The 24,453-nt window shown below is 44.5% G+C and overlaps 1 protein-coding gene across 1 annotated transcript; it reads right to left on the bottom strand.

The window, feature by feature from the left end:
- Positions 1-10,372: 10,372 nt before the first annotated feature.
- On the bottom strand, positions 10,373-24,442 carry PPIH (peptidylprolyl isomerase H). The gene is made up of 10 exons (XM_077837164.1): positions 24,299-24,442; positions 23,797-23,861; positions 22,254-22,277; positions 21,832-21,876; positions 21,251-21,293; positions 16,989-17,081; positions 14,677-14,764; positions 13,800-13,840; positions 12,104-12,194; positions 10,373-10,630 (listed from the first exon to the last, which is right to left on the bottom strand). Exons 1-9 carry the CDS (start codon positions 24,362-24,364, stop codon positions 12,126-12,128), a joined length of 534 nt encoding a protein of 177 aa, XP_077693290.1. The 5' UTR covers positions 24,365-24,442; the 3' UTR covers positions 10,373-10,630; positions 12,104-12,125.
- Between the last annotated feature and the right edge of the window lie 11 nt (positions 24,443-24,453).

Raw genomic sequence — 24,453 nt, 5'->3', positions numbered from 1 at the left:
GACAGGAGAAAGCTTTTTCAGACCAGGAAAGAATGTGGAAGGGGGCTGTCATAAATATAAAGGGAAGGGTAAACCCCTTTAAAATCCCTCCTGGCCAGAGGAAAAATCCTCTCACCTGTAAAGGGTTAAGAAGCTAAAGGTAACCTCGCTGGCACCTGACCAAAATGACCAATGAGGAGACAAGATACTTTCAAAGCTGGGAGGAGGGAGAGAAACAAAGGTCTATGTCTGTCTGTATGCTGCTTTTGCCAGGGACAGAACAGGAATGGAGTCTTAGAACTTTTAGTAAGTCATCTAGCTAGGTATGTGTTAGATTATGATTTCTTTAAATGGCTGAGAAAAGAACTGTGCTGAATAGAATGACTATCCCTGTCTGTGTGTCTTTTTTGTAACTTAAGGTTTTTCCTAGAGGGATTCTCTATGTTTTGAATCTAATTACCCTGTAAGTTATCTACCATCCTGATTTTACAGAGGTGATTCCTTTACTTGTATTAAAAGTCTTCTTGTAAGAAAACTGAATGCTTTTTCATTGTTCTAAGATCCAAGGGTTTGGGTCTGTGGTCACCTATGCAAATTGGTGAGGATTTTTACCAAACCTTCCCCAGGAAGTGGGGTGTAAGGGTTGGGAGAAAGACGTGTCCAAACTACGTGTCCAGACGTTTTTTGGGGAAAGACGTGTCCAAACTACGTTTCCCAGTAAACCCAGTTAAAGTTTGGTGGTGGCAGTGGAAATTCCAAGGGCAAAGGATAAAATTAATTTGTACCTTGGGGAAGTTTTAACCTAAGCTGGTAAAAGTAAGCTTAGGAGGTTTTCATGCAGGTCCCCACATCTGTACCCTAGAGTTCAGAGTGGGGAAGGAACCGTGACATGGTGGCAGAGGTGGGATTCGAACCCATGCCCCCGAAGAGACTGGAGGAGAAGGACAAAGAGAGAAAGCATGTGGAGGAGATGGAGAAGATAAAGGCTCAGCAGAATATACCAACAAACCCTAGCAATCCTTCTCCAGGTACCACTTCCCATCCCAGAAAGTTCCCCACCTACAAGGCAGCGATGATACGGAGGCCTTCTTAGAAAACTTTGAAAGGGCCTGTCTTGGGTACAGCATCTCTACCGACCAATACATGGTAGAGCTGAGGCCCCAGCTCAGTGGACCCTTAGCTGAGGTGGCGGCTGAAATGCCTAAAGAACACATGAACAGGTATGAACTGTTTAAATCCAAGGCGAGAGTCAGAATGGGGATAACACCCGAGCAGTCTCGTCGGAGGTTCAGAGCCCTAAGGTGGAAACCAGACGTGTCATTTACCCGACATGCCTACCACATTGTGAAACATTGGGATGCCTGGATGTCAGGAGCAAGTGTTGAATCTCCAGTAAGTTTGCCCTTCCTAGTGCAAAAGGAACAATTCTTAGAGGGTGTTCCTGAGGAAATAGAAAGATACATCCTAGATGGGAAGCCCAAAACTGTAATCGAGGCAGGAGAGATTGGAGCCAGATGGATGGAGGTGGCAGAGAAGAAGAAAACTGGTCGCAGTTGGAGCTGAGACCAGAAGGGACAAGCCCAAATCACACCCTATTACAGGGGGCCGCCCAAGGCCCCACCTACCTCCCAAAGAACCCTCCAGACCCCTTATCGTCCCACCACCCGGTTCTCCAGCAACCCACCTCGCCCCAGTGACCCATCAGCTGGACGATGTTTTAAATGTAATGAGCTGGGGCATGTAAAGGCCAATTGCCCCAAGAACCCCAACAGATTACAGTTCATTGCACCAGAATCACACCAAAGATCCGCAGGCCCAGATACCTCCCAGATACCCTTGGAGCGGAGGAAAACTGTGAGTGTGGGCGGGAAGAAGGTCACCGCGTGGAGGGACACCGGAGCACAAGTGTCAGCTATCCATGCTTCCTTAGTGGACCCCAATTTAATCAATCCAGAGATCCAAGTGACAATTCAACCCTTCAAGTCCAACTCTTTCAATCTGCCTACAGCCAAGTTGCCTGTCCAGTACCAGGGCTGGTCAGGAACTTTTGCAGTCTATGATGATTATGCCCATCCCCATGCTGTTGTGGGAAGACTTGGCCAATCATGTGAAGCGGACCAAGAGGGTGGGAATGGTCACCCACAGCCAGGCTAAACAAGCCGTGAGGCCTAGCTCTGTTCTGGAAACTTCTATCAGGACCAGGTCAGAGGTGATGGACCTGGACCCCAGGCCAATGTCTGCAGCAGCAGTAGTGGATCCAGTCTCAGAGACCCAGACGGAACCAGTCCCAGAACCGGAACCAGCAGAACAACCAGCACCAGACCCATTGCCAGCACTGAATCCAGTACTTGCAACCTCAACACCAGAGGGCCCCATCGAACCTGAACCGGCAGCAGCCTATAACCCTACACAAGAGGCTCAGCCAGAGCTTGAACCCCAACAGAGTGTCCCAGTGGAGAGCGGTTCACAGTCAACGGAAACAGCCCCATCCCCTACATCGCTTCCAAAGGGACCATGCATAGGTCCACAATGCAATGAGGAACTGATGTCTCCAGCATCAAGGGAACAGTTCCAGACAAAACAGGAAGCAGATGAGAGCCTCCAGAGAGCTTGGACGGCGGCACGGAGCAACCCACTGCCTCTCAGATCTTCTAATCGATCCAGGTTTGTTGTAGAAAGAAAACTTTTATACAAGGAAACTCTTTCTGGTGGACACCAGGAAGACTGGCATCCTCAGAGACAGTTGGTAGTTCCAACTAAATACTGGGCCAAGCTCTTGAGCTTAGCCCACGATCATCCTAGTGGCCATGCTGGGGTGAACAGGACCAAATACCGTTTGCGGGGGTCATTCCACGGGGAGGGAATGGGCAAGGATGTTTCTACCTATGTCCAGTCTTGTGAAGTATGCCAAAGAGTGGGAAAACCCCAAGACCAGGTCAAAGCCCCTCTCCAGCCACTCCCCATCATTGAAGTTCCAGTTCAGTGAGTAGCTGTGGATATTCTAGGTCCTTTTCCGAAAAAGACACCCAGAGGAAAGCAGTACATACTGACTTTCATGGATTTTGCCACCCGATGGCCGGAAGCAGTAGCTCTAAGCAACACCAGGGCTAAAAGTGTGTGCCAGGCACTAGCAGACATTTTTGCCAGGGTAGGTTGGCCCTCCGACATCCTCACAGATGCAGGGACTAATTTCCTGGCAGGAACTATGGAAAGCCTTTGGGAAGCTCATGGGGTAAATCACTTGGTTGCCACTCCTTACCACCATCAAACAAATGGCCTGGTGGAGAAGTTTAATGGAACTTTGGGGGCCATGATACGTAAATTCGTAAATGAGCACTCCAATGATTGGGACCTAGTGTTGCAGCAGTTGCTCTTTACCTACAGAGCTGTACCACATCCCAGTTAAGGGTTTTCCCCATTTGAACTTGTATATGGCCATGAGGTTAAGGGGCCATTACAGTTGGTGAAGCAGCAATGGGAGGGATTTACACCTTCTCCAGGAACTAACATTCTGGACTTCGTAACCAACCTACAAAACACCCTCCGAATCTCTTTAGCCCTTGCTAAAAAAAACTTACAGGATGCTCAAAAAGAGCAAAAAGCCTGGTATGATAAACATGCCAGAGAGCGTTCCTTCAAAGTAGGGGACCAGGTCATGGTCTTAAAGGCGCTCCAGGCCCATAAAATGGAAGCATCGTGGGAAGGGCCATTCACAGTCCAGGAGCGCTAATTATCTCATAGCATTCCCCACCTCCAACCGAAAGCCTAAGGTGTACCATATTAATTCTCTAAAGCCCTTTTATTCCAGAGAGTTAAAGGTTCGTCAGTTTACAGCCCAGGGAGGAGAAACCGCTGAGTGGCCTGAAGGTGTCTACTACGAAGGGAAAAGTGCTGGTGGTGTGGAAGAGGTGAACCTCTCCATGACCCTTGGGCGTATGCAGCGACAGCAGATCCAGGAGCTGTGCGCTAGCTATGCGCCGACGTTCTCAGCCACCCCAGGACTGACTGAACGGGCATACCACTCCATTGACACAGGTAATGCTCACCCAATTAAAGTCCAACCTTACCGGGTGTCTCCTCAAGCTAAAACTGCTATAGAACGGGAGATCCAGGATATGTTACAGATGGGTGTAATCCGCCCCTCTGGAAGTGCATGGGCATCTCCAGTGGTTCTAGTTCCCAAACCAGATGGGGAGATACGTTTTTGCGTGACTACTGTAAGCTAAATGCTGTAACTCGCCCAGACAACTCTCCAATGCCACGCATAGATGACCTATTAGAGAAACTGGGATGGGCCCAGTTCATCTCTACCTTGGACTTAACCAAGGGGTACTGGCAAGTACCACTAGATGAATGCGCCAAGGAAAGGTCAGCCTTCACCACACATCTCGGGCTGTATGAATTTAATGTACTCCCTTTCGGGCTGCGTAATGCACCCACCACCTTCCAAAGACCTGTAGATGGTCTCCTAGCGGGATTAGGAGACTATGCAGTTGCCTACCTTGACAACGTGGCCATATTTTCCGATTCCTGGGCAGAACACCTGGAACATCTACAAAAAGTCCTTGAGCATATAAGGGAGGCAGGACTAATTGTTAAGACTAAAAAGTGTCAAATAGGCCTAAACAGAGTGACTTACCTTGGACACCAGGTGGGTCAGGGAACTATCAGCCCCCTACAGGATAAAGTGGATGCTATCCAAAAGTGGCCTGCCCCAAAGTCAAAGAAACAGGTTCAATCCTTCTTAGGCTTGGCCGGTTATTACAGACGATTTGTAATGCTATACAGCCAAATCGCCGCCCCACTGACAGACCTAACTAAAAAGAAACAGCCAAATGCCGTTCAGTGGACCAAAAAGTGTCAGAAGGCCTTTAACCAGCTTAAAGCGACACTCATGTCTGACCCTGTACTAAGGGCCCCAGACTTTGACAAACCGTTCCTAGTAACCACAGATGTGTCCGAGCGTGGCGTGGGAGTAGTTTTAACGCAGAAAGGAGCTGATCAAGAATTCCACCCTGTAGTGTTTCTCAGCAAAAAACTGTCTGAGAGGGAAAGCAACTGGTCAGCCAGTGAAAAGAAATGTTACGCCATTGTCTATGCCCTCGAAAAGCTACGCCCATATGTTTGGGGACGGCGTTTCCATCTGCAAACCGACCAAGCTGCGCTACAGTGGCTTCATACTGCCACGGGAAATAACAAAAAACTTATTCAGTGGAGTTTAGCTCTCCAAGATTTTGGTTTCGACATCCAACACATCTCAGGAGCTTCTAACAAAGTGGCTGATGCACTCTCCTGTGAAAGTTTCCCAGAATCAACTGGTTAAAATCGTCCTTGAGATGTGGAAAATATTGTTAGTCTTTATGTACTTGGTAGTATATTTAGAGGTGCATGTGTCTTATTCACTCTGTTTTTTCCTAGAGCTCCAGGAAGAAATCCCAGCCAGTGTTTCACCCTAGCTGAGATTTGGGGGGCATGTCATAAATATAAAGGGAAGGGTAAATACCTTTAAAATCCCTCCTGGCCAGAGGAAAAGCCCTTTCACCTGTAAAGGGTTAAGAAGCTAGGATAACCTCGCTGGCACCGGACCAAAATGACCAACGAGGAGACAAGATACTTTCAAAGCTGGAGGGGGGAGAAACAAAGGGTCTGGGTCTGTCTGTGTGATGCTTTTGCCGGGGACAGAACAGGAATGGAGTCTTAAAACTTAGTAAGTAATCTAGCTAGATATGCGTTAGATTGGTTTCTGTAAATGGCTGAGAAAATAAGCTGTGCTGAATAGAATGGATATTCCTGTCTTTGTGTCTTTTTGTAACTTAAGGTTTTGCCTCGAGGGATTCTCTGTTTTGAATCTAATTACCCTGTAAGGTATTTACCACTCTGATTTTACAGAGATGATTCTTTTTACTTTTCCTTCTATTAAAATTCTTCTTGTAAGAAACTGAATGCTTCTTTTAATTGTTCTTAAGATCCAAGGGTTTGGGTCTGTGCTCACCTATGCAAATTGGTGAGGATTTTTATCAAACCTTCTCCAGGAAGGGGGGTGCAAGGTTTTGTTGAGGATTTTGGGGGGGAAAGACGTTTCCAAATGGCTCTTTCCCAATAATAAACCCAGTTAGACGTTTGGTGGTGGCAGCGAAAGTCCATGGGCAAAAGGTAAAATAGTTTGTACCTTGGGGAAGTTTTAACCTAAGCTGGTAAAAGTAAGCTTAGGAAGTTTTCATGCAGGTCCCCACATCTGTACCCTAGAGTTCAGAATGGGGAAGGAACCTTGACACTAGCCAATTACAGTCTATGTTCTCAGTTTATATAAATCCAGATCCAACTGGATTAATTAAGAATAGAGAAATGGGAGACAATATTCAGACAGTTCTTAAAATCATCGCCAGCCCTACATTTCTATGGTTCTATAATGAGAGAGAAAAAAAAAATCAAATTTCTCATTATCACTAGATGCAGTGAAAGCCTTTGAGGGGAACTTTCTGTTTCAAGTCCTGTCCCATATGGACTTTGGCCTCCAGTTCATTAAATAGATACCTACTCTTTACACCAGTCCAAAAGCTGCCGTGCGAGTTAATAGGGTGAGCTCTCCCCTTTTGAGTTACACAGAGGGACTAGGCAGAGATGTCCATTGTCTCCTTTACTTTTTGCACTGGCCGTGGAGCCTTTTGCACAGAGGATACGGAACAATGGCTTTGTAACAGGAATAGAACTTTCAGGAACAAATCAGAAAATGGCATTGTATGCACATGATGTAATTTTTATCTAAACCAAATATTCCCCAATTATTTGGAAAATTAGTTTCCAAAATAATCTAGGACTTTGGGAAAGCATCTGGGTTTAAAGTAAATTGAGTCAAATCTGAAATGCTAACTATAAAATTGCCAGACACTGAAAAGTCACTCCTCCAGGAAACATTTGGGTACAAATGGGCAACAAATTCTATAAGATATCTGGGAATTCAAATTTCAACCTAGAGCTCTATGATTTAAATGTCAAACCTCTACTTCAGCAAATGAAAAAAGATCTGAGGGGCTGGAGGAAGTATGCAATTTTTTGGTTGGGAAGAGTAGCCAGTCAAACTGAATATTCTGCCAAGATACCTTTCTAGTTTCAAAATCTTTCTTTGATTGTTCCACAGAGGACGTAATTAGCATTCATATTGAATAAGAAAAGACAGAGTGAGAATAACTAATTTATACAGACCCATTACACATGATGGAATGGCCGTTCCAAATAATCTATGGTACTACTAAGATAGCCAGTTCAAAGCAGTAGTGCATTGAGGGTATTCTAACCCCACCGACACTGGGTTTTTATTGAATAAAACCCAGAGAGCTGGCTGTATTTCAAAGAATCCTTATTGACGTTACAGGGGCAAACCATCCCGATGTGCAGAAAGAATAGTAAATATGGCAGGCGACCAGCTTGGCTTAACAGTGAAATCCTTGCTGATCTTAAACACAAAAAAGAAGCTTACAAGAAGTGGAAGATTGGACAAATGACCAGGGATGAGTATAAAAATATTGCTCAGGCATGCTGGAGTGAAATCAGGAAGGCCAAATCACACCTGGAGTTGCAACTAGCAAGAGATGTTAAGAGTAACAAGCAGGTTTTCTTCAGGTATGTTGGTAACAAGAAGAAAGTCAAGGAAAGCGTGGGCCCCTTACTGAATGAGGGAGGCAACCTAGTGACAGAGGATGTGGAAAAAGCTTAGGTACTCAATGCTCTTTTTGCCTCTGTCTTCACGAACAAGGTCAGCTCCCAGACTACTGCACTGGGCAGCACAGCATGGGGAGGAGGTGACCAGCCCTCTGTGGAGAAAGAAGTGGTTCAGGACTGTTTAGAAAACCTGGACGTGCACAAGTCCATGGGGCCGGATGCGCTGCATCCGAGAGTGCTAAAGGAGTTGGCGGATGAGATTGCAGAGCCATTGGCCATTATCTTTGAAAACTCATGGCGATCCGGGGAAGTCCCGGACGACGGGGAAAAGGCTAATGTAGCGCCCATCTTTAAAAAAAGGGAAGGAGGAGGATCCTGGGAACTACAGGCCAGTCAGCTTCACCTCAGTCCCTGGAAAAATCAAGGAGCAGGTCCTCAAGGAATCAATTCTGAAGCACTTAGAGGAGAGGAAAGTGATCAGGAACAGTCAGCATGGATTCACCAAGGGCAAGTCATGCCTGACTAATCTAATTGCCTTCTATGATGAGATAACTGGTTCTGTGGATGAAGGTAAAGCAGTGGACGTGGTGATCCTTGACTTTAGCAAAGCTTTTGACACTGTCTCCCATAGTATTATTGTCAGCAAGTTAAAGAAGTATGGGCTGGATGAATGCACTATAAGGTGGATAGAAAGCTGGCTAGATTGTCGGGCTCAACGGGTAGTGATCAATGGCTCCATGTCTAGTTGGCAGCCAGTATCAAGCAGAGTGCCCCCAGGGTTGGTCCTGGGGCTGGTGTTGTTCAATATCTTCATTAATGATCTGGAGGATGGTGTGGATTGCACCCTCAGCAAGTTTGCAGACACTAAACTGGGAGGAGTGGTAGATACACTGGAGGGTACAGAGGGACCTAGACAAATTGGAGGATTGGGCCAAAAGAAATCTGATGAGGTTCAACAAGGACAAGTGCAGAGTCCTGCACTTAGGACGGAAGAATCCAATGCACCACTACAGACTAGGGACCGAATGGCTAAGCAGCAGTTCTGCAGAAAAGGATCTAGGGGTTACAGTGGACGAGAAGCTGGATATGAGTCAGCAGTGTGCCCTTTTTGCCAAGAAGGCCAATTGCATTTTGGGATGTATAAGTAGGGGCATTGCCAGCAGATCGAGGGACGTGATCGTTCCCCTCTATTAGACATTGGTGAGGCCTCATCTGGAGTACTGTGTCCAGTTTTGGGCCCCACACTACAAGAAGGATGTGGAAAAATTGGAGAGAGTCCAGCGGAGGGCAACTAAAATGATTAGAGGACTGGAACACATGACTTATGAGGAGAGGCTGAGGGAACTGGGATTGTTTAATCTGTGGAAGAGAAGAATGAGGGGGGATTTGATAGCTGCTTTCAACTACCTGAAAGGTGGTTCCAAAGAGGATGGATCTAGACTATTCTCAGTGGTAGCTGATGACAGGACAAGGAGTAATGGTCTCAAGTTGCAGTGCGGGAGATTTAGGTTGGATATTAGGAAAAACTTTTTCACTAGGAGGGTGGTGAACACTGGAATGTGTTACCTAGGGAGGTGGTGGAATCTCCTTCCTTAGAAGTTTTTAAGGTCAGGCTTGACAAAGCCCTGGCTGGAATGATTTAATTGGGGATCGGTTCTGCTTTGAGCAGGGGATTGGACTAGATGACCTCCTGAGGTCCCTTCCAACCCTGATATTCTATATTCTAATAAGAAAATTGCAGTAATGTAAACATCACTAGCTACCATGGATTAATAAAAAAAAAATCACACCCTCCAGAAATTTACACACATCCTTTAGCGAAGGCTACTCTATGGGCTTGGGATAGCACTAGAGAGAAGATAAACTCTTTCTTCACCAATGACACCCACTGCAAATAATCCAGAGTTTAACCCAAAACTGCAAACTAAAGAGCTTCAAAGACTGGGAGAGCCAAGGAATACACACAGTTGACCAGCTATTCAGTAAAGAAACTTCTAACTTATTTAAGAATCAAAATTAATTTTAACTGGCCCACTCTCCCCTGGCACCAATACTTTCAAATCAGGCGTTGTGTTTCTCAGCTTTCTAGACAACCTGGTTTATACAGAAAGCTAATTTTAATAGAAGCAATGGCATCCAGTCAATTAGGAAGAAAAAAAATTATAACATTTATCAATTGTTGCAGACAGCTTTCCTAACAAATAAGTGTCCCTATGACACACTGGGAAAAGGATACTGATAGCCAATTTACCCCAGAGGTATGTGATTTGATGTGGAAAGGGGACCAGCAACCTCAGCGTGTAGCACAAAAAAATAAAATGTCTTTAAGATATTGTTTCAATGGTACCTCACGCCAGTCAGATGGAAAAAATATAGAGATTTAATGGGGATAAATGTTGAAGAAATTGTGGTGAAAGAGGAGTTATGCTTATATGGTGGCCATGTCTGGTCATTTGAGGGTATTGGGATGCAAGCTGTAACGAACTACCACAAATTGCTGGATATTTATTACCAAATGATCCCTTGTAATCCTCCTGGCGCTTCCTAGTGGAAAGGGTCACATAAAAGGAAATTAATTAATCTCTCTTCTGCTAATAGCTCTTGGCTGTTGTTAGCTTCTCACTGGAAAAAGGAAAATAGCCTGACCATAGAGAACTTGTTAAAAAAAATGAAATTGTGGTTATGGAAAAATTAACATACAAATTACCCAGCAAAATACACAGAAAACAGGTAATTCAATATTTGGTTACCTTTTATTTACTCAAAGTACACTGACCTGCAAAAAAAAAACAACAAAAAGTACCTGTCCAAGAATCCAGCCTGAAATATTCTAATTGAACAACACTGCAAAGACATTTAACAAAATGCTTTATTTACACTGGAAAATTTGTTTTTAAAAAAATTGTGCATCCTGAATATCAGAAACTTCTGTAGAAGTGCCAGCAGCACAGATATGGCCTGCAGGAAAAGGCAACGAGGGACCAATGACTACCTGGAAGTGGGAGGAGAAAGAAGATCAGTAATAGTAATAGCCATGTCACAGAATCCTCTGACTGATCCCCAAGAAGAACAGCTGAAGGGATGGAATAGAAACAGCTAAGTAATTCGGCACTCTTAGCCCCAGCTCATGGTCTGGGTTACATCGCTGTGCAGTGATACTCAGCTGAGCCCCAGTGTCTGTAGCTGTATCTCAGCTAGTCCTTGTCAGGGACATGGGAATGGCACAATTCTGTTGCCATGGAATCTGCAGCAGAATCTCAGCTTCCATTTAAAAATTATGCTCCCAGCCACCACAGCTGCAAAAGAAGCTTTGAAAACTATGAGCAGAGTGTAAACGCCTGCCCAAGTCTGTGAGCAACTTAACACCCACCCCTCAGTGAGGCGTGCTCCACGCATGAGCCCAGTGGGGGAGCTGAAACCTAAAGATGGCAATTTCAATGTCAGCATTATTAATGATTTCACTGTTCATCATCTTAACAGAACTACCCAGCTAACAGGAACTGCGAACTGGGGAGAGGAAGCAGCACAGAATGGTGATATTACTTACCTACACAGCTGGAGGCGTCATTTATTGAGGACCCAATCCTGCAAAGCACTGAATGCCTTCTCTAAGGGGCAGAGGGCACTCAGCATCTTACAGGATTGGGTCCTAAATGTCTGCAAAGCACTGTGGATCTAAACCCTTCCTTGTGGCAGGTATCTATGCAGGCATTTTGGGAATGATTTGGGCTTAGCTTGTTTTCAAAAAGCAGTTCTGTTCATCTTGCAGATGATATGAGTGGAGAGGAATCATATGCAGTGCTTCCATGCCACTATCTGCTTGTTAAAATCTGAAAGTCAGTGGCTAAAAGGCTAACAAAAACAGACGTTTGGGAAATTCTAATTTAAAATCAAGTTGTAGCTTGACATGCTGTAATCTGCGCACACATGTTGAAATGCTTTTTGTCTGGGATGAAGTAGCTGGATGAGTGGGAAAGACAGCATTATACTTTAATATAAGGTCTCTGGCGCAGTCTATGACCTTAAGTACCAACGACTATGTGAGCAAACCAAGGTGGCCAGGAGCACAGTAAATGCTAGAAACACTTGACCATGGATCAGGAGAATGGCACCTTCTGTCGTCAGGAGAGAGGGTGTACCACGTGTCAGCAACCTCACTTTCATGACAAGAGCCCTCCCCATCCTGACAGTAAGTGCTTCAGCTTCATGATACATACGGCCCCAGGAGAGACAATGCCAAAGTTGCCCTGAATTAGGAAATACAGAATCCTCTATTCTTCCAGCAGGTACTTTCTTGGGCTTTAAGATTTACTTGCATCTCCCACAGACTACGAAACTCTTCACTCTTTGCAAGCTGGCAGAACCGCAAATTGTGAACTTCAAGGCAGTGAGAGGTGGATTTCGATCACAATAATCTCTTATCAGATAGTTTCTCAGCCACACTGATGAAGACTGACAGACCTACCGAGATTTCTGCGTTCATTGCTCTACATTTCACCGCACTGTGAGATGACCACTGGCAGTTTGGGTTTGTTATTTGGACCAGTAGGTACATTCTGGGGGGACAAAAAATCCACACTGTTACAAAGTATAAATACACAGCAAGTTAGTGGGAGTCACAAGCTATTTTGAGAGGCTGGATAAGAGAATTAGGCTAACTGAGCCTCACGAATAGGGAGGAACTGCACTTGGACTATGTCTGACTCATGACTGCTGCTCTTTCATTTCCTCTTCTCTTTTGCAGCAATGTCCTTGGACCCTTTCCTAGAGCCAGCTAACTGCCTCTTTACTACAGAGCTGTGAGACATGGGAAAGACTCTGACCTCACAAATGGGGAACAAAGCAAGTGGCAAAGCGATACAGGTAGCTTCCAGTGAGATGCAATATGTATCATGTCACTTGCTATTTCTTTGTCTTTAGGTCTTTAAAATGACACTAATTACAGTATCAAAGAGAAAAGCAACCCGTTTGTACAGAAGGGGGAGCTATTCAGTAACCTCAGAAATCACACATCATTCTGGACTTGGGCCAATGCTCTTTGTGTGTGTCACTTAATTCCTTTCTACTCTGCCCATCACAGTAGTGTTTGGGCATCCTACAAAAGAGGTACAGTTATCCTCCTTTTGTTTATAAAAGTACTTCTGGTGGGAAACGCGGCAAGAGGAATCTCCTTCTGGTCTCCAGCCATGGTTATGACGACTCTAAGCTATGTGTCAGTTTTGGTCTCTTCTGTGTTGGCTACACCTCCAATTTACAGCAGTCAGACAAGGTGATCAGGGAAAGTTTACACTTTCTGTATATCTAACATAAAATTTTAACAAAAATCACCTATACGGTGGTTTTCTTAAAACAGAGCTAGCAATAAAGGAATTGTGCTGTATGATTCCCAGCATGAGACCTTCTCAGTGAAGGTCAACATGAGGCTTTAAGTGGAGCTGTTGTCAGCTCTGTAATGTCTTTCCCCCTTTTGATTCTCTATATTACTAGCATTCACACACTATTCCTGGCTCAGCTCTGGGATCCACTGTTTGCACTCAAGCACCCAGTCAGAAAGCAGAATGCCAGGGGGTGCTCTGTCTATTCAGCTATCCATCGCAGTGGTACGCTGACACTTTACAAGAGTATATTAAACAGGCCCTGGGTGTTTATCAGCCACACACCATTCTAAATATGGAACTCACTGGTCAACACATAGATGTGTGTATCTGCAGCACCTGGAAACCCTTTGGAAACCTTGTTTAATATTGATTATTAGAAGGTGTTGATTAGATTTCAACTGAAGAACTCAGGGAATTTATCATCCCCTTCACATTACCATGCAATATCACAGAACCACTACATTCCTGTTCTCAACTTGTAAATCAAACAGGTTTCCAGAAAGGATTCTATGCACCACAACCAAACCCATCTGAACAAGTTTCCCAGTCACTAACTGGCTACTCCAACTGCACAGCACAAAACTCCCTGTGTCCTACTAAGGTAAATCTACATGATGGACTCCATCACTGCAGAGGGCACAGCCCCTGCAAGGAGCTCCCTGGCACTATTGTTAAATCATTGTCCTGCACATGGACAGGGAGGGAACATGAAGCCCTGATTACTGCCGCATGTGACTATCTGGCTTGCGCATTCATGAACAGGATGGGGAACTAAAAACTTACTTCAATTTTTCTCATGACAAGGAGCCCATCAACGATTTTACCTGTAAGGGAAAAAGAACACTTATCAGTAGCAGTTTTATACTGCACTTATTCACCTTTTCTGTAGTCCCAGATTGTCAAGTACAGAGGATACTTTACTCTAATTTCTCAGACCCCTGTGATTCCTTTGCTCTGGACTTGGCTACCTCTCCATACACCATTCTTTGCCCCAGCGAAGTCTCTCACCCATTTATAACTACAGGACACCTGTGGGTTTGTTATATATCTGATAAAGGGCTCATAAATAATACAACTACAACCTTCCCAGACATGGGGCTGGTATCTATATCTTCAGGACAGGCACCGTGCATCTTCCCAGCAGGTAGGGCGTGCATGGAAATACAGACTGAGTCACAGCCCTCTCCGGTGTATTATTAGACATAATCCTACTGATGGAGATGCAGTTTGTGTTGTTTGTGAACAGGAAAAATGGCTATTATCAAATAGCCTGGAGGACCCAATAAGGAGCAGGGCCCCATCATGCCAATATTATACATTAGTTCAGTAATAAGATGACAGACCCTACCCTTAAGACCTTACAGTCTATGACATAAAACGTGCGCTTTTGTAAAATTACAGCATGCAAACTCTGGTGTCACTGCTATTTCATCATGACACATAAAATAAGCATCAGTTCTCCACATCCTTCCCTCAACCAAGTCATCATTAACTAGCTGATTTATTACTGCTTTCACAATAGCAGTAGGTTTCGATGCAGATTTCCATAGAAGCTCTTACTCCACTTGGGTAAGATTAATGGGAAACAACAACAAAAACCATGTGGTTGAAACAGAAGGGGTATACGACCAGGATATCACTCTGTGCTGCAGCTACTCACCAAACACAACATGCTTCCCATCCAGCCAGTCACATTTGGAACATGTGAAGAAGAACTGACACCCGTTTGTACTTGGACCACTGTTTGCCTGATTGAAAATGCAAAAACAAAACACAGAAAAAAGTTAGGGAATAGAACATCTCAAGCCAGAGGCAGTCAGAAGACAGAGGCGCCTGAAACAAGAGCGAGCGGTCACTCCTGGACTATATTCTAAAGTTAATATTAGCTCCACAACATGTGGAGCAAAGAAAAAAGCAAGAAGTGCCATGTGCTATGATGGCGACTGTGGCCTCAGAGCCCTTGCTGAGCAATAACAGATCATCTGAATCCGATCTGTGGATCGTTCTCTGAAAACATCTACTCAATGTGCAGCGGCAGTCAAAAAAGCGAACAGAATGTTGGGAATTATTAAGAAAGGGATAGATAATAAGACAGAAAATATCATATTGCCTATATATAAATCCATGGTATGTCCACATCTTGAATACTGCATGCAGATGTGGTCACCACATCTCAAAAAAGATTTATTGGACATGGAAAAGGTTCAGAAATGGGCAACAAAAATGATTAGGGGTATGGAACAGCTGCCGTATGAGGAAAGAGTAATAAGTCTGGGACTTTTCAGCTTGGAAAAGAGATGACTAAGGGGGGATACGATAAAGGTCTATAAAATCATGACTGGTGTGGAGAAAGTACATAAGGAAGTGTTATTTACTCCTTCTCATAACACAAGAACTAGGGGCCACCAAATGAAATTAATAGGCAGCAGGTTTAAAACAAACAAAAGGAAGTATTTCTTCACACAATGCACAGTCAACCTGTGGAACTCATTGCCAGGGGATGTACTGAAGGCCAAGCTATAACAGGGTTCAAAAAAGAACTAGATAAATTCATGGAGGATAGGTCCATCAATGCCTATTAGCCAGGATGGGCAGGAATGGTGTCCCTATTCTCTGTTTGCCAGAAGCTGGGAATGGGCGACAGGAGATGGATCACTTGATGATTACCTGTTCTGTTCATTCCCTCTGGGGCACCTGGCATTGGCCACTGTCAAAAGACAGGAGACTGGGCTTGGTGGACCTTTGGTATGACCCAGTGTGGCCATTCTTATGTTCTTATCTGCGAGTGTGTGCAGCCAGCTGAATCACAGAGATTCTTCTGTAGCTCTGAAAGAGCTTTGGGGCCAAAATAATACCGTGTTGAGATCCATAACATCACACTGTGCTTTTGGGAGAAGGGTGCGTCTTTTGTATTGATGACACTTACTGCATCATAGAAATTGTCACAGATGAAGCTGAAAATTTAGGGATCTGTGTAGGGGAAAGTTATGGATTTTTGCAGTTAGGAAGGATGCTTAGGATTATAGGATAAACAGGTTAGCTGGATGCTCTGCTAAAATGATCAGCAGTGAAACAGTTAATGATGAAATTTATTTAGCCCTCTACAGGTTTCAGAGTTAACACGCTCTGAAAGGTGTGGTACAGTTCCCACACCTCTCAAAGCTGTCTTTTCAGGCTGTCTCAGGAAGACATCACTGCATCAGTTATACTTGGTTCATGTTTTCAAGGTTCTCTTTGCAGCCAGGAGGTGGCCCAGAAACAGGTTACTTAAATTAACACTGAGAAAGGAGAATTCTGTAACAAATTCTGCAGCTTCAGAATCACAGGATATCTGGGGTTATGCCCAGTTATGTTCCAGCACAACTGCCCATTATGGGGGTACCATCCTCTGAAATAGCTAGTTAGTGACAACATACTGCACTAGATAGACCATTTGTCTGGTCCAGCATGGCCTTTTGTATGTTCCAACCTACATAGCATATGATGGTGGCTATGTTTCTATAAAATGAAGCACGGAGCATATATTATACAAGATTCAAACACTATTTCTATTGCTATTCAATTCCTTGACTCAACGTTAGTTGGGTGGTGTTTAATAACAATTAGCAGGTAGAGAAGAAAGACTTACTGGAGTGCAAAAATATGAGAGACCAATAATTCTAAAAGCAGAGCAAATTAAACCTACCCCAACAATTCTAATAGAGAAGGGTAAATTATTGACTGGACTGCTACCTTGAGTCATGTTCATTAGCACCTTATGCCATTAATGGTTCCACTGAAGTCATTGGGAGCTACTCACAAAGTAAAATACTGTTCAACATGACTATGAGTAGCAGAATCTGGCCCTAAATGAGGATTTTTCAGACATTCTATCCAAAGCAGGAGACTTCTGCAAGCCAGGAGATAAGCTAAGAATCTCCACAAGGAGCACAGAGCTATTTTAGTCCTACTACTTTGTCTTCTTCTACTTACCATAGACAACAGCCCAGGAGCAGAATGTCTGAGTTTGAAGTTTTCATCTGCAAAGGGACCCCGATATATACTAGCTACTCCAGTACCATCTCCCTGTATAAAGAGAAGGTGTTCAATCCCACCTCGATAGAAGTGCAGTCTGTAGCATGCATTTAAAATTCCGAGACAAACTGCTTTGTTAAATCAGAGTTCCAGTTCAGAACATATTTCCATTTGAAAACCATTGTTAACAAGAATGTTAGAACTGAAAACATCTGAACATTTTAGAGTAAGGAAACCAGGAGTCAGTGTTCTAACCGCAACTATGATTAAGCCCTTGCTACCTCGTCTGCCTTCCTCATATTAGCCAGAAACTTGCTCCCATTGCCATATGAAACTACAGGAGAGCAAGGACAGATGGTGTCAAGTGGGGGGTGGAGTCCAGGTATCAGAGCCAGGAGACAAGAGGTCATGGATGGTAGTGAGTGGATCATTTTAGACACAGCAGACATTCTGGAGGAAACAGAAGGGAGGAGAGAAGGAAAGGCGTGGGTGTGAAGTTTAAAAGTGTCACAGGTGACAAATGAGGCAGAGGTGGTGATGATGAAGGGTAAGCATGGTGGAAAGGAGGGGGTGGGGTTGGAGGAAGGCTCAGGGTTGAGGGCTAGCCTCAACTGTTTTAAGAACAGGGAAATGATCCCCTCTGTTGGCTTTTCCAATGGATGTCTGTCTGTGAGGCCTCAGATGACACACTTATGGGAAGCAGAGATTATAACTTTGCTGAAGTTCCAGCCATACTGAGGCAGCTTTTACTCACCCTAACTGCCAGCATTCAGGCCTCAAAACAATTTATAAATTATACCAGCACAGTATGTCACTTCTGCAAATTAGAAGCTTGCACTGTTACAAAGGAGTTTAGAACTTCCATGTAGGGTTGTCGATTAATTGCAGTTAACTCACGCAATTAACTCAAAAACATTAATCGCAATTTAAAAAATTAATCATGATTAACTGCACTGTTAAACAATAGAATACCAACTGAAATTTATTAAATATTTTTGGATGGCACTGTAAAAATGATAAAAAATAGTATTTTTCAATTCACCTTGTACAAGTACTGTAGTGCAATCTCTTCAGCATGAAAGTATAACTTACAAATGTAGATTTTTTTTTGTTACACGACTGCACTCAAAAACAAAATAACGTAAAACTTTACAGCCTACAAGTCCACTCAGTCCTACTTCCTATTCAGCCAATCACTAAGACAAACAAGTTTGTTTACATTTACGGGAGATAATGCTGCCTGCTTCTTATTTACGTCACCTAAACGTGAGAACAGGCATTTGGATGGCACTCTTGTAGCTGGCATTACAAGGTATTTACGTGCCAGATATGCTAAACATTTGTATGCCCCTTCATGCTTCGGCCACCCTGCCAGAGGACAAGCTTCCATGACGATGATGCTCTTTTTTTTTTAAAAAAAAAAAAGCCTTAATTAAATTTGTGACTAAACTTCTTGGGAGAGAATTGTATGTCCCCTCCTCTGTTTTACCCGCATGCTGCCATATATTTCATGTTATGGCAGTCTCGGATGATGACCTAACACATGTTGTTCGTTTTAAGAACACTTTCACTGTAGATTTGACAAAATGAAAAGAAGGTACCAATGTGAGATTTCTAAAGATAGCTACAGCACTCGACCCAAGGTTTAAGAATCTGAAGTGCCTTCCAAAATCTGAGAGGGACGAGGTGTGGCGCATGCTTTCAGAAGAGTTAAAAGGGCAACACTCCGATGCAGAAACTACAGAACCCGAACCACCAAAAACAAACAAACAAAAAAACCCCCAAACTTTCTGCTAGTGGCATCTGACTCAGACAATGAAAATGTACATGCATTGGTCCCCACTACTCTGGATCGTTATCGAGCAGAACCCGTCATCAGCATGGATGCACGTTCTCTGGAATGGTGGTTGAAGCATGAAGGGACATATGAATCTTTAGCGCATCTGGCATGTAAATATCTTGCAGTGCCAGCTACAACAGTGCCATGCAAATGTCTTCTTACTTTCAGGTATATTGTAAACAAGAAATGGGCAGCATTATCTCCTGCAAATGTAAACAAACTTGTTTGAGTGATTGGCTGAACAAGAAGTAGGACTGAGTGGACTTGTAGGCTCTGTTTTATTTTTGAGTGCAGTTATTTTTGTACATAATTCTATCTTTGTAAGTTCAACTTGCATGATAAAGATATTGCACTACAGTACTTGTATTGGGTGAATTGAAAAATACTATTTCTTTTGTTTTTGCAGTGCAAATATTTGTAATAAAAATAATAATAGAAAGTGAGCACTGTACACTTTGTATTCTGTGTTGTAATTGAAATCAATATATTTGAAAATATAGAACATATCAAAAAATATTTAAATAAATTGCAAAAAGAAAAGGAGGACTTGTGGCCCCTTAGAGGCTAACCAATTTATTTGAGCATAAGCTTTCGTGAGCTACAGCTCACTTCATTGGAGGCCTCACCACAAGTACTTTTCTTTTTGCGAATACAGACTAACACGGCTGCTACTCTGAAACCTTAAATAAATTGTATTCTATTATTGTTTAACATTGCGTGATTAATTTTTTTAACCACTTGACAACCCTACTTCCATGATGTCTAACAGGTGATTCCTACAAGTATTATTATTTGAGAGTGCAGGAGGGCTACTGCTTCCTCAGGACCCTCCAGATCCAGAACTGTGCAGGGCTCTGGGGGCACTAGGACTCCTGTGGCATACCCTTTGCCTTCAGCCATGTGGCTTTAGGCTTAGGGAAAGAAACAGTGAGTCAGAACAAACCTGCCTGAGGCCAAAACTGGCAGAGCAGCTTCAGAAGCAGTGTAAGTAGGGGCTTCTAGACACTGATGATTTATTTTTTCCCCAGTTGACTGGACATTCTCTTCCCCTGTGCTGACTGGTGTTTGCCCCAACCCCCTCCTCTCTTCTCCTCTCCTTGTTTTCTGTTTAGCTTAGACCCTCCCTCACTAAAGCACACCAAACACTAAGAAAAAGCACAGTGGCACTAACATGATGTTTGCCGCTATCACTGTTTATTCTGCTCTGTACGTTCTACCCTGCCACTGTTAGTCTTATCTGGTTAGACAACAAGTTCTTCAAGGGAGGGGCTGGCTACTGCTCTAAGTCCAATGCCCAGCACAACTGCTCTCAGTTGGTTCCCGGCTCTACTGTAATAAACAATTTTTTCTCTCATAATTAGCAGTAGCAATAAGTTACAAGTGTCAATGGAGCTTGTAATTTTTGCTAAGCTTCTACTGGAAGTTATCAAACGTCCCTGTGGTGTTTAGAAGAGCACTCATGAATAAAGAACCTGACTTTAAATAAACATAGGTAGCTAAACCAAGCTTCCTGTGGCCAGTTTTGTGAGAGCTATCATGAAGAATCAAAGCATAACCATTTTTATTTGATTGGTTTTGATCAGCCAGCTTTTATTCATTTTGCCAACTCATAATTCAAACTGAAAAAAATAGCAATTTTCCCAACTCCCAAATAGCTCAATGAATCTCAAACTTAAAAAAATATTCTCCTCTTATCAAAGCCTGAGGCCTACAAATTTCAAGCAGAAATTACCTTTTAATTCTGAGATAGTTCAGTAGGGGAAAACCCATCAAACTTAGTAACCCTTCGTAGAAGCTCCGTTTCCTCTAAATACAAACGTTCTCTCCACACAGCCAATTATCATTTTTCTTCACTAGTGTGAGATGCAGTTTATGAAACACTGGTTAATCTGGTAGTGCAGAAAATTACACTTCCTTTTGAAAACATGAATGTCAAATCCAACCCTCAACTGGCAGACCAAACGTTCTCCAGAAAAGATGATGGAGAACATTGATGTCGTGTGGAATAAACTGTCTCATGGTTAGAGGCACCTCCAGCAGGCCACGGAAACCCCACTTTGCAGAGGACAGTCATTGCAGCAGAAGAGCCCAGCACTTCTCACCCAAGGAAAGGGAATTTTTGCATGTCAGAAATACATGACAATTTAGCGAATGCTGTTCCAGTTGCTGCAGAGAAAACATTTTGCCCAGTCCCCAGATATCTGTTTCCTAGCACGTTCCAATTTATTCCAGTGCAGAGAGTAGGAAAACACCAGCGAAGCTTCTCAAGTAATATCTTCTCATGAGAGAAATAGTGAATAGAAAACAGATGAATATCTACCCGGGAAAGAGCAACACACCACACATCCTTTAAGACAGGAAAAGAACACAGAGTACCTACGTTTACAAAGTCACCTCCCTGTATCATGAAATCCTTAATGACTCTAAAGAAGTAATAAAAAAAAATAATAGTTACTTCTTTCTGAAAAAGCTTCTTGAGAAGCTTAATATGTTAGTGAAAAATAGAGATACTCCCCACAACAATGAAAATGCATCATGATTTGCAAACACATACATTCTGTAATAATGTATATAATTCCAATATATAATTCCCACTGTTTAAGATGAAACGAATTGTGGCCATTGGCCGTTAGATCTGATGATGTACTCAAGGGGAATTGAACCCTGATCTCAAGAGAGGAAGAGAAAGGAGAGGTACTGCCTGTCTGTGGGATCAAAGGCACCTAGAAGGCAGTGGTTTCTCTCTGTAAGTACAACAGAAGGGCTACCAAGAACTACAGTGGACAGAGTCCCGCAAACTATAGGTGCAAGGCAGAGGTTACAGAAGGAAAACAAATTCAGAGCTACTATTTTTTAATGTGTATAGCATGCCTCTTAGTTCAAGGATGTCCTTAAAAAGAGGGCTCCAGAATGCCTATAGTTCACCAAGCTGTTTTAAGCATTAGAAGGAAAAATATTTACCTGTGGAAAGTGCTCCCTTTGTAACCTATTGGGACACCATCTTTCCTACAATGAAAGAAAAAGAAAGGGCATTGGGAGTCACTGCACCTCACAGCACGAAACCCCCCAGGAGTCTTTAGTCCCAAGAGCTCCAAGTTGAGGAGATCAACTCCTATGTGCTGCCTTGACATGTTTCCCTCTTACACTGCTTGTGAGGGCAGCTTGTTTGGCAATATTGCAGTTTGTAGCCAATTCAGTCCGACAAACAGCAAAAATATTTTTGACGTCAACTGAGTGTTTTCCAAGAGTCTTTATTTTGCATTCATGTAGGTAACAAGGAGGAGGTTAAGAATAAGTACATTTAATCCCTACTATCTGTCCATAACTCTTCCTGCTTGTGGGAACTTATTACTTAAGCGGAGGCAGAAATTGACCCTACATACCTGAATTCACCTGTACAAAATTGCCTGAAAAGAAAAAACAACAAACACACTAGTTAGTGAGTCACTTTGAAAAGTTATTTGAAAATCAAGGACACAAATTATTACCCACTGAATATGTCACAGAAGAGGAATAGCAGGGATGTCCATTATTAGAAGGAATAAATGACACTGTCTCTAGAAGCAGGTGCCATCAAGAGCTGTTAGTAACTTTCAGCTCTTCAGGTTTGTCTCTGCAGCTGGGAGAGGGATAGGACCGAACAGATACTGGGGCTTGTAAGAGGCAGGTGAAGTGGAACTGGGCAGCATTTTGTGGAGGTCTGTGATGGATGAGGATACACTTGCTCATCTTGAGGGACTGGGCTGTCTGTTGTGCAAGACACCCTCCAGCCAGAGGTAAGCAAGCAGGGGCCAAGTCAGTATGTTGCCATCTCTCTTGTGTACTGAGGTGCTATGGGAGGAAGGGGCAAACATGAACAGAGTGGGCTGCTAGGTTTCTGAGTCATGCACACATCTCCCAAGCAAGAATGGTTGACTTGCTCCTCTTTTCTGAGCATGTGGGAGTAGCAGCTTGGGCCAGGCCTCCTTCCTTAGGAACTAGTAAAAGTCTGGCCAGTCCGAATGTACAGCTGAGTTTTGCTCACCCTGTGGACTGAATCTCACAAGGACATAGCACAGAATTTGGTGCCTGGGTGGTGATGGGGAAATATGACAGTAAGGCCACCACATCTGCTAGGCTATTTCCAATATGGAGACTTGACATGGGATAAGAGTCTTAACCCTGTCCCTTACCTTTAGGGGACCAGCTAAAAGTAAAAGTTCAGAGGAAATTATGCATGTCTGAGTAGACGAAGTTAGACAAACCCGTGACCATTCCCACTTTCCCCAGAATGTGACTCCATGGAAGCAGGTGGTGGGCAGGAAAACAAGAATGGTCAAAGTAGGATTTCCTAGAGGTGAAAAAAAAATGGCCAGGGCTAACATTGGTCTGGCTTCTGGCAGCCTAGCAAGCAGGTACTTTTAGTCCAAAAGGTGTATCCCAGGCTGCAGAGTCTAAGATTTAGTTTCATTTAAATCTCTAGTCTTGAATATTATAAAGACATCTTAAAACATGACCTGAGTGTAACTGATGCAGTGTAACTAATGCTTGGGTCTGCAGAGAGCCTGAAACTAAACTTTGAGAAATGTGAATTACCCCTTTCATCTGAATGGGATGATAGCTCTGAAATCCAGTGATGACAGTTTAATTGTCAAGGCTGTTAATGATTTCCTTGCTGATAAAAGCACATTTTAGAGAGGACTGATCACTTACAAGTGTGCAATCTGCTGCATGGGGCAGCTCACACATGTGCCTCAAATGGGCAGAACTCAGTGCTCAACCACCACTGAAATCTCTTCCCAATCAGACACCATGGGCACCGAGCTGCGCTGGGCGCCCCACCACAGGGAGGGATGGTCCGGTATGGGGCTGTCCTACCATGTGTTGCTGCGTGACCGACCCCAGGGAATTGGGCTGCCTCAGTAGGAGCAAAGTGCCACAGGTTACCTGAAATTCTCCGCCGTTTTGGGCACAACGTCAGCGAACAGTTCCACCTTCATGCGGCCAATCTCCTGGGGGGACAGCGAGAATCAGCGCTGGGCGCCGCCCGTCTAAAGGCTGTGACCCCGCCGCGGCCGCCTCTTCTCCCGGGCCCCCGCACTGCAACCCCTGGGCCCGGGCCCCCGCACTGCAACCCCTGGGCCCGGGCCCCCGCACCCGGCCGCGCCCGCCTCTTCCCCCGGGCCCCCGCACCTCAACCCCTGCGCCCGGGCCCCCGCACCGCAACCCCTGCGCCCGGGCCCCCGCACCGCAACCCCTGCGCCCGGGCCCCCGCACCCGGCCGCGCCCGCCTCTTCCCCCGGGCCCCCGCACTGCAACCCCTGGGCCCGGGCCCCCGCACTGCAACCCCTGGGCCCGAGCCCCCGCACCCCGCCGCGCCCGCCTCTTCCCCCGAGCCGAGCCGAGCCCCACTCCCGCGGGCCCGGCGCCGCAGTGGCCCAGCCCCCACCTGGCCGCCGATGCTGACATCGAAGAAGACCACGGGGTTGTTGGGATTGGCGGCCAGCACCGCCATGGCGACCCAGCCTCACCCGGAACCGGAACCCGGCCGCCGGCAACATGGCGGGCCTGCCCCAGGCACGCGCGTGCGCAGCAGCACGTGCT

The sequence above is a fragment of the Eretmochelys imbricata genome, chromosome 18, assembly GCF_965152235.1.
Source record: "Eretmochelys imbricata isolate rEreImb1 chromosome 18, rEreImb1.hap1, whole genome shotgun sequence".
NCBI classification, from domain to species: Eukaryota; Metazoa; Chordata; order Testudines; family Cheloniidae; genus Eretmochelys; species Eretmochelys imbricata.
This window is presented reverse-complemented; position numbering and strand designations above follow the sequence as displayed.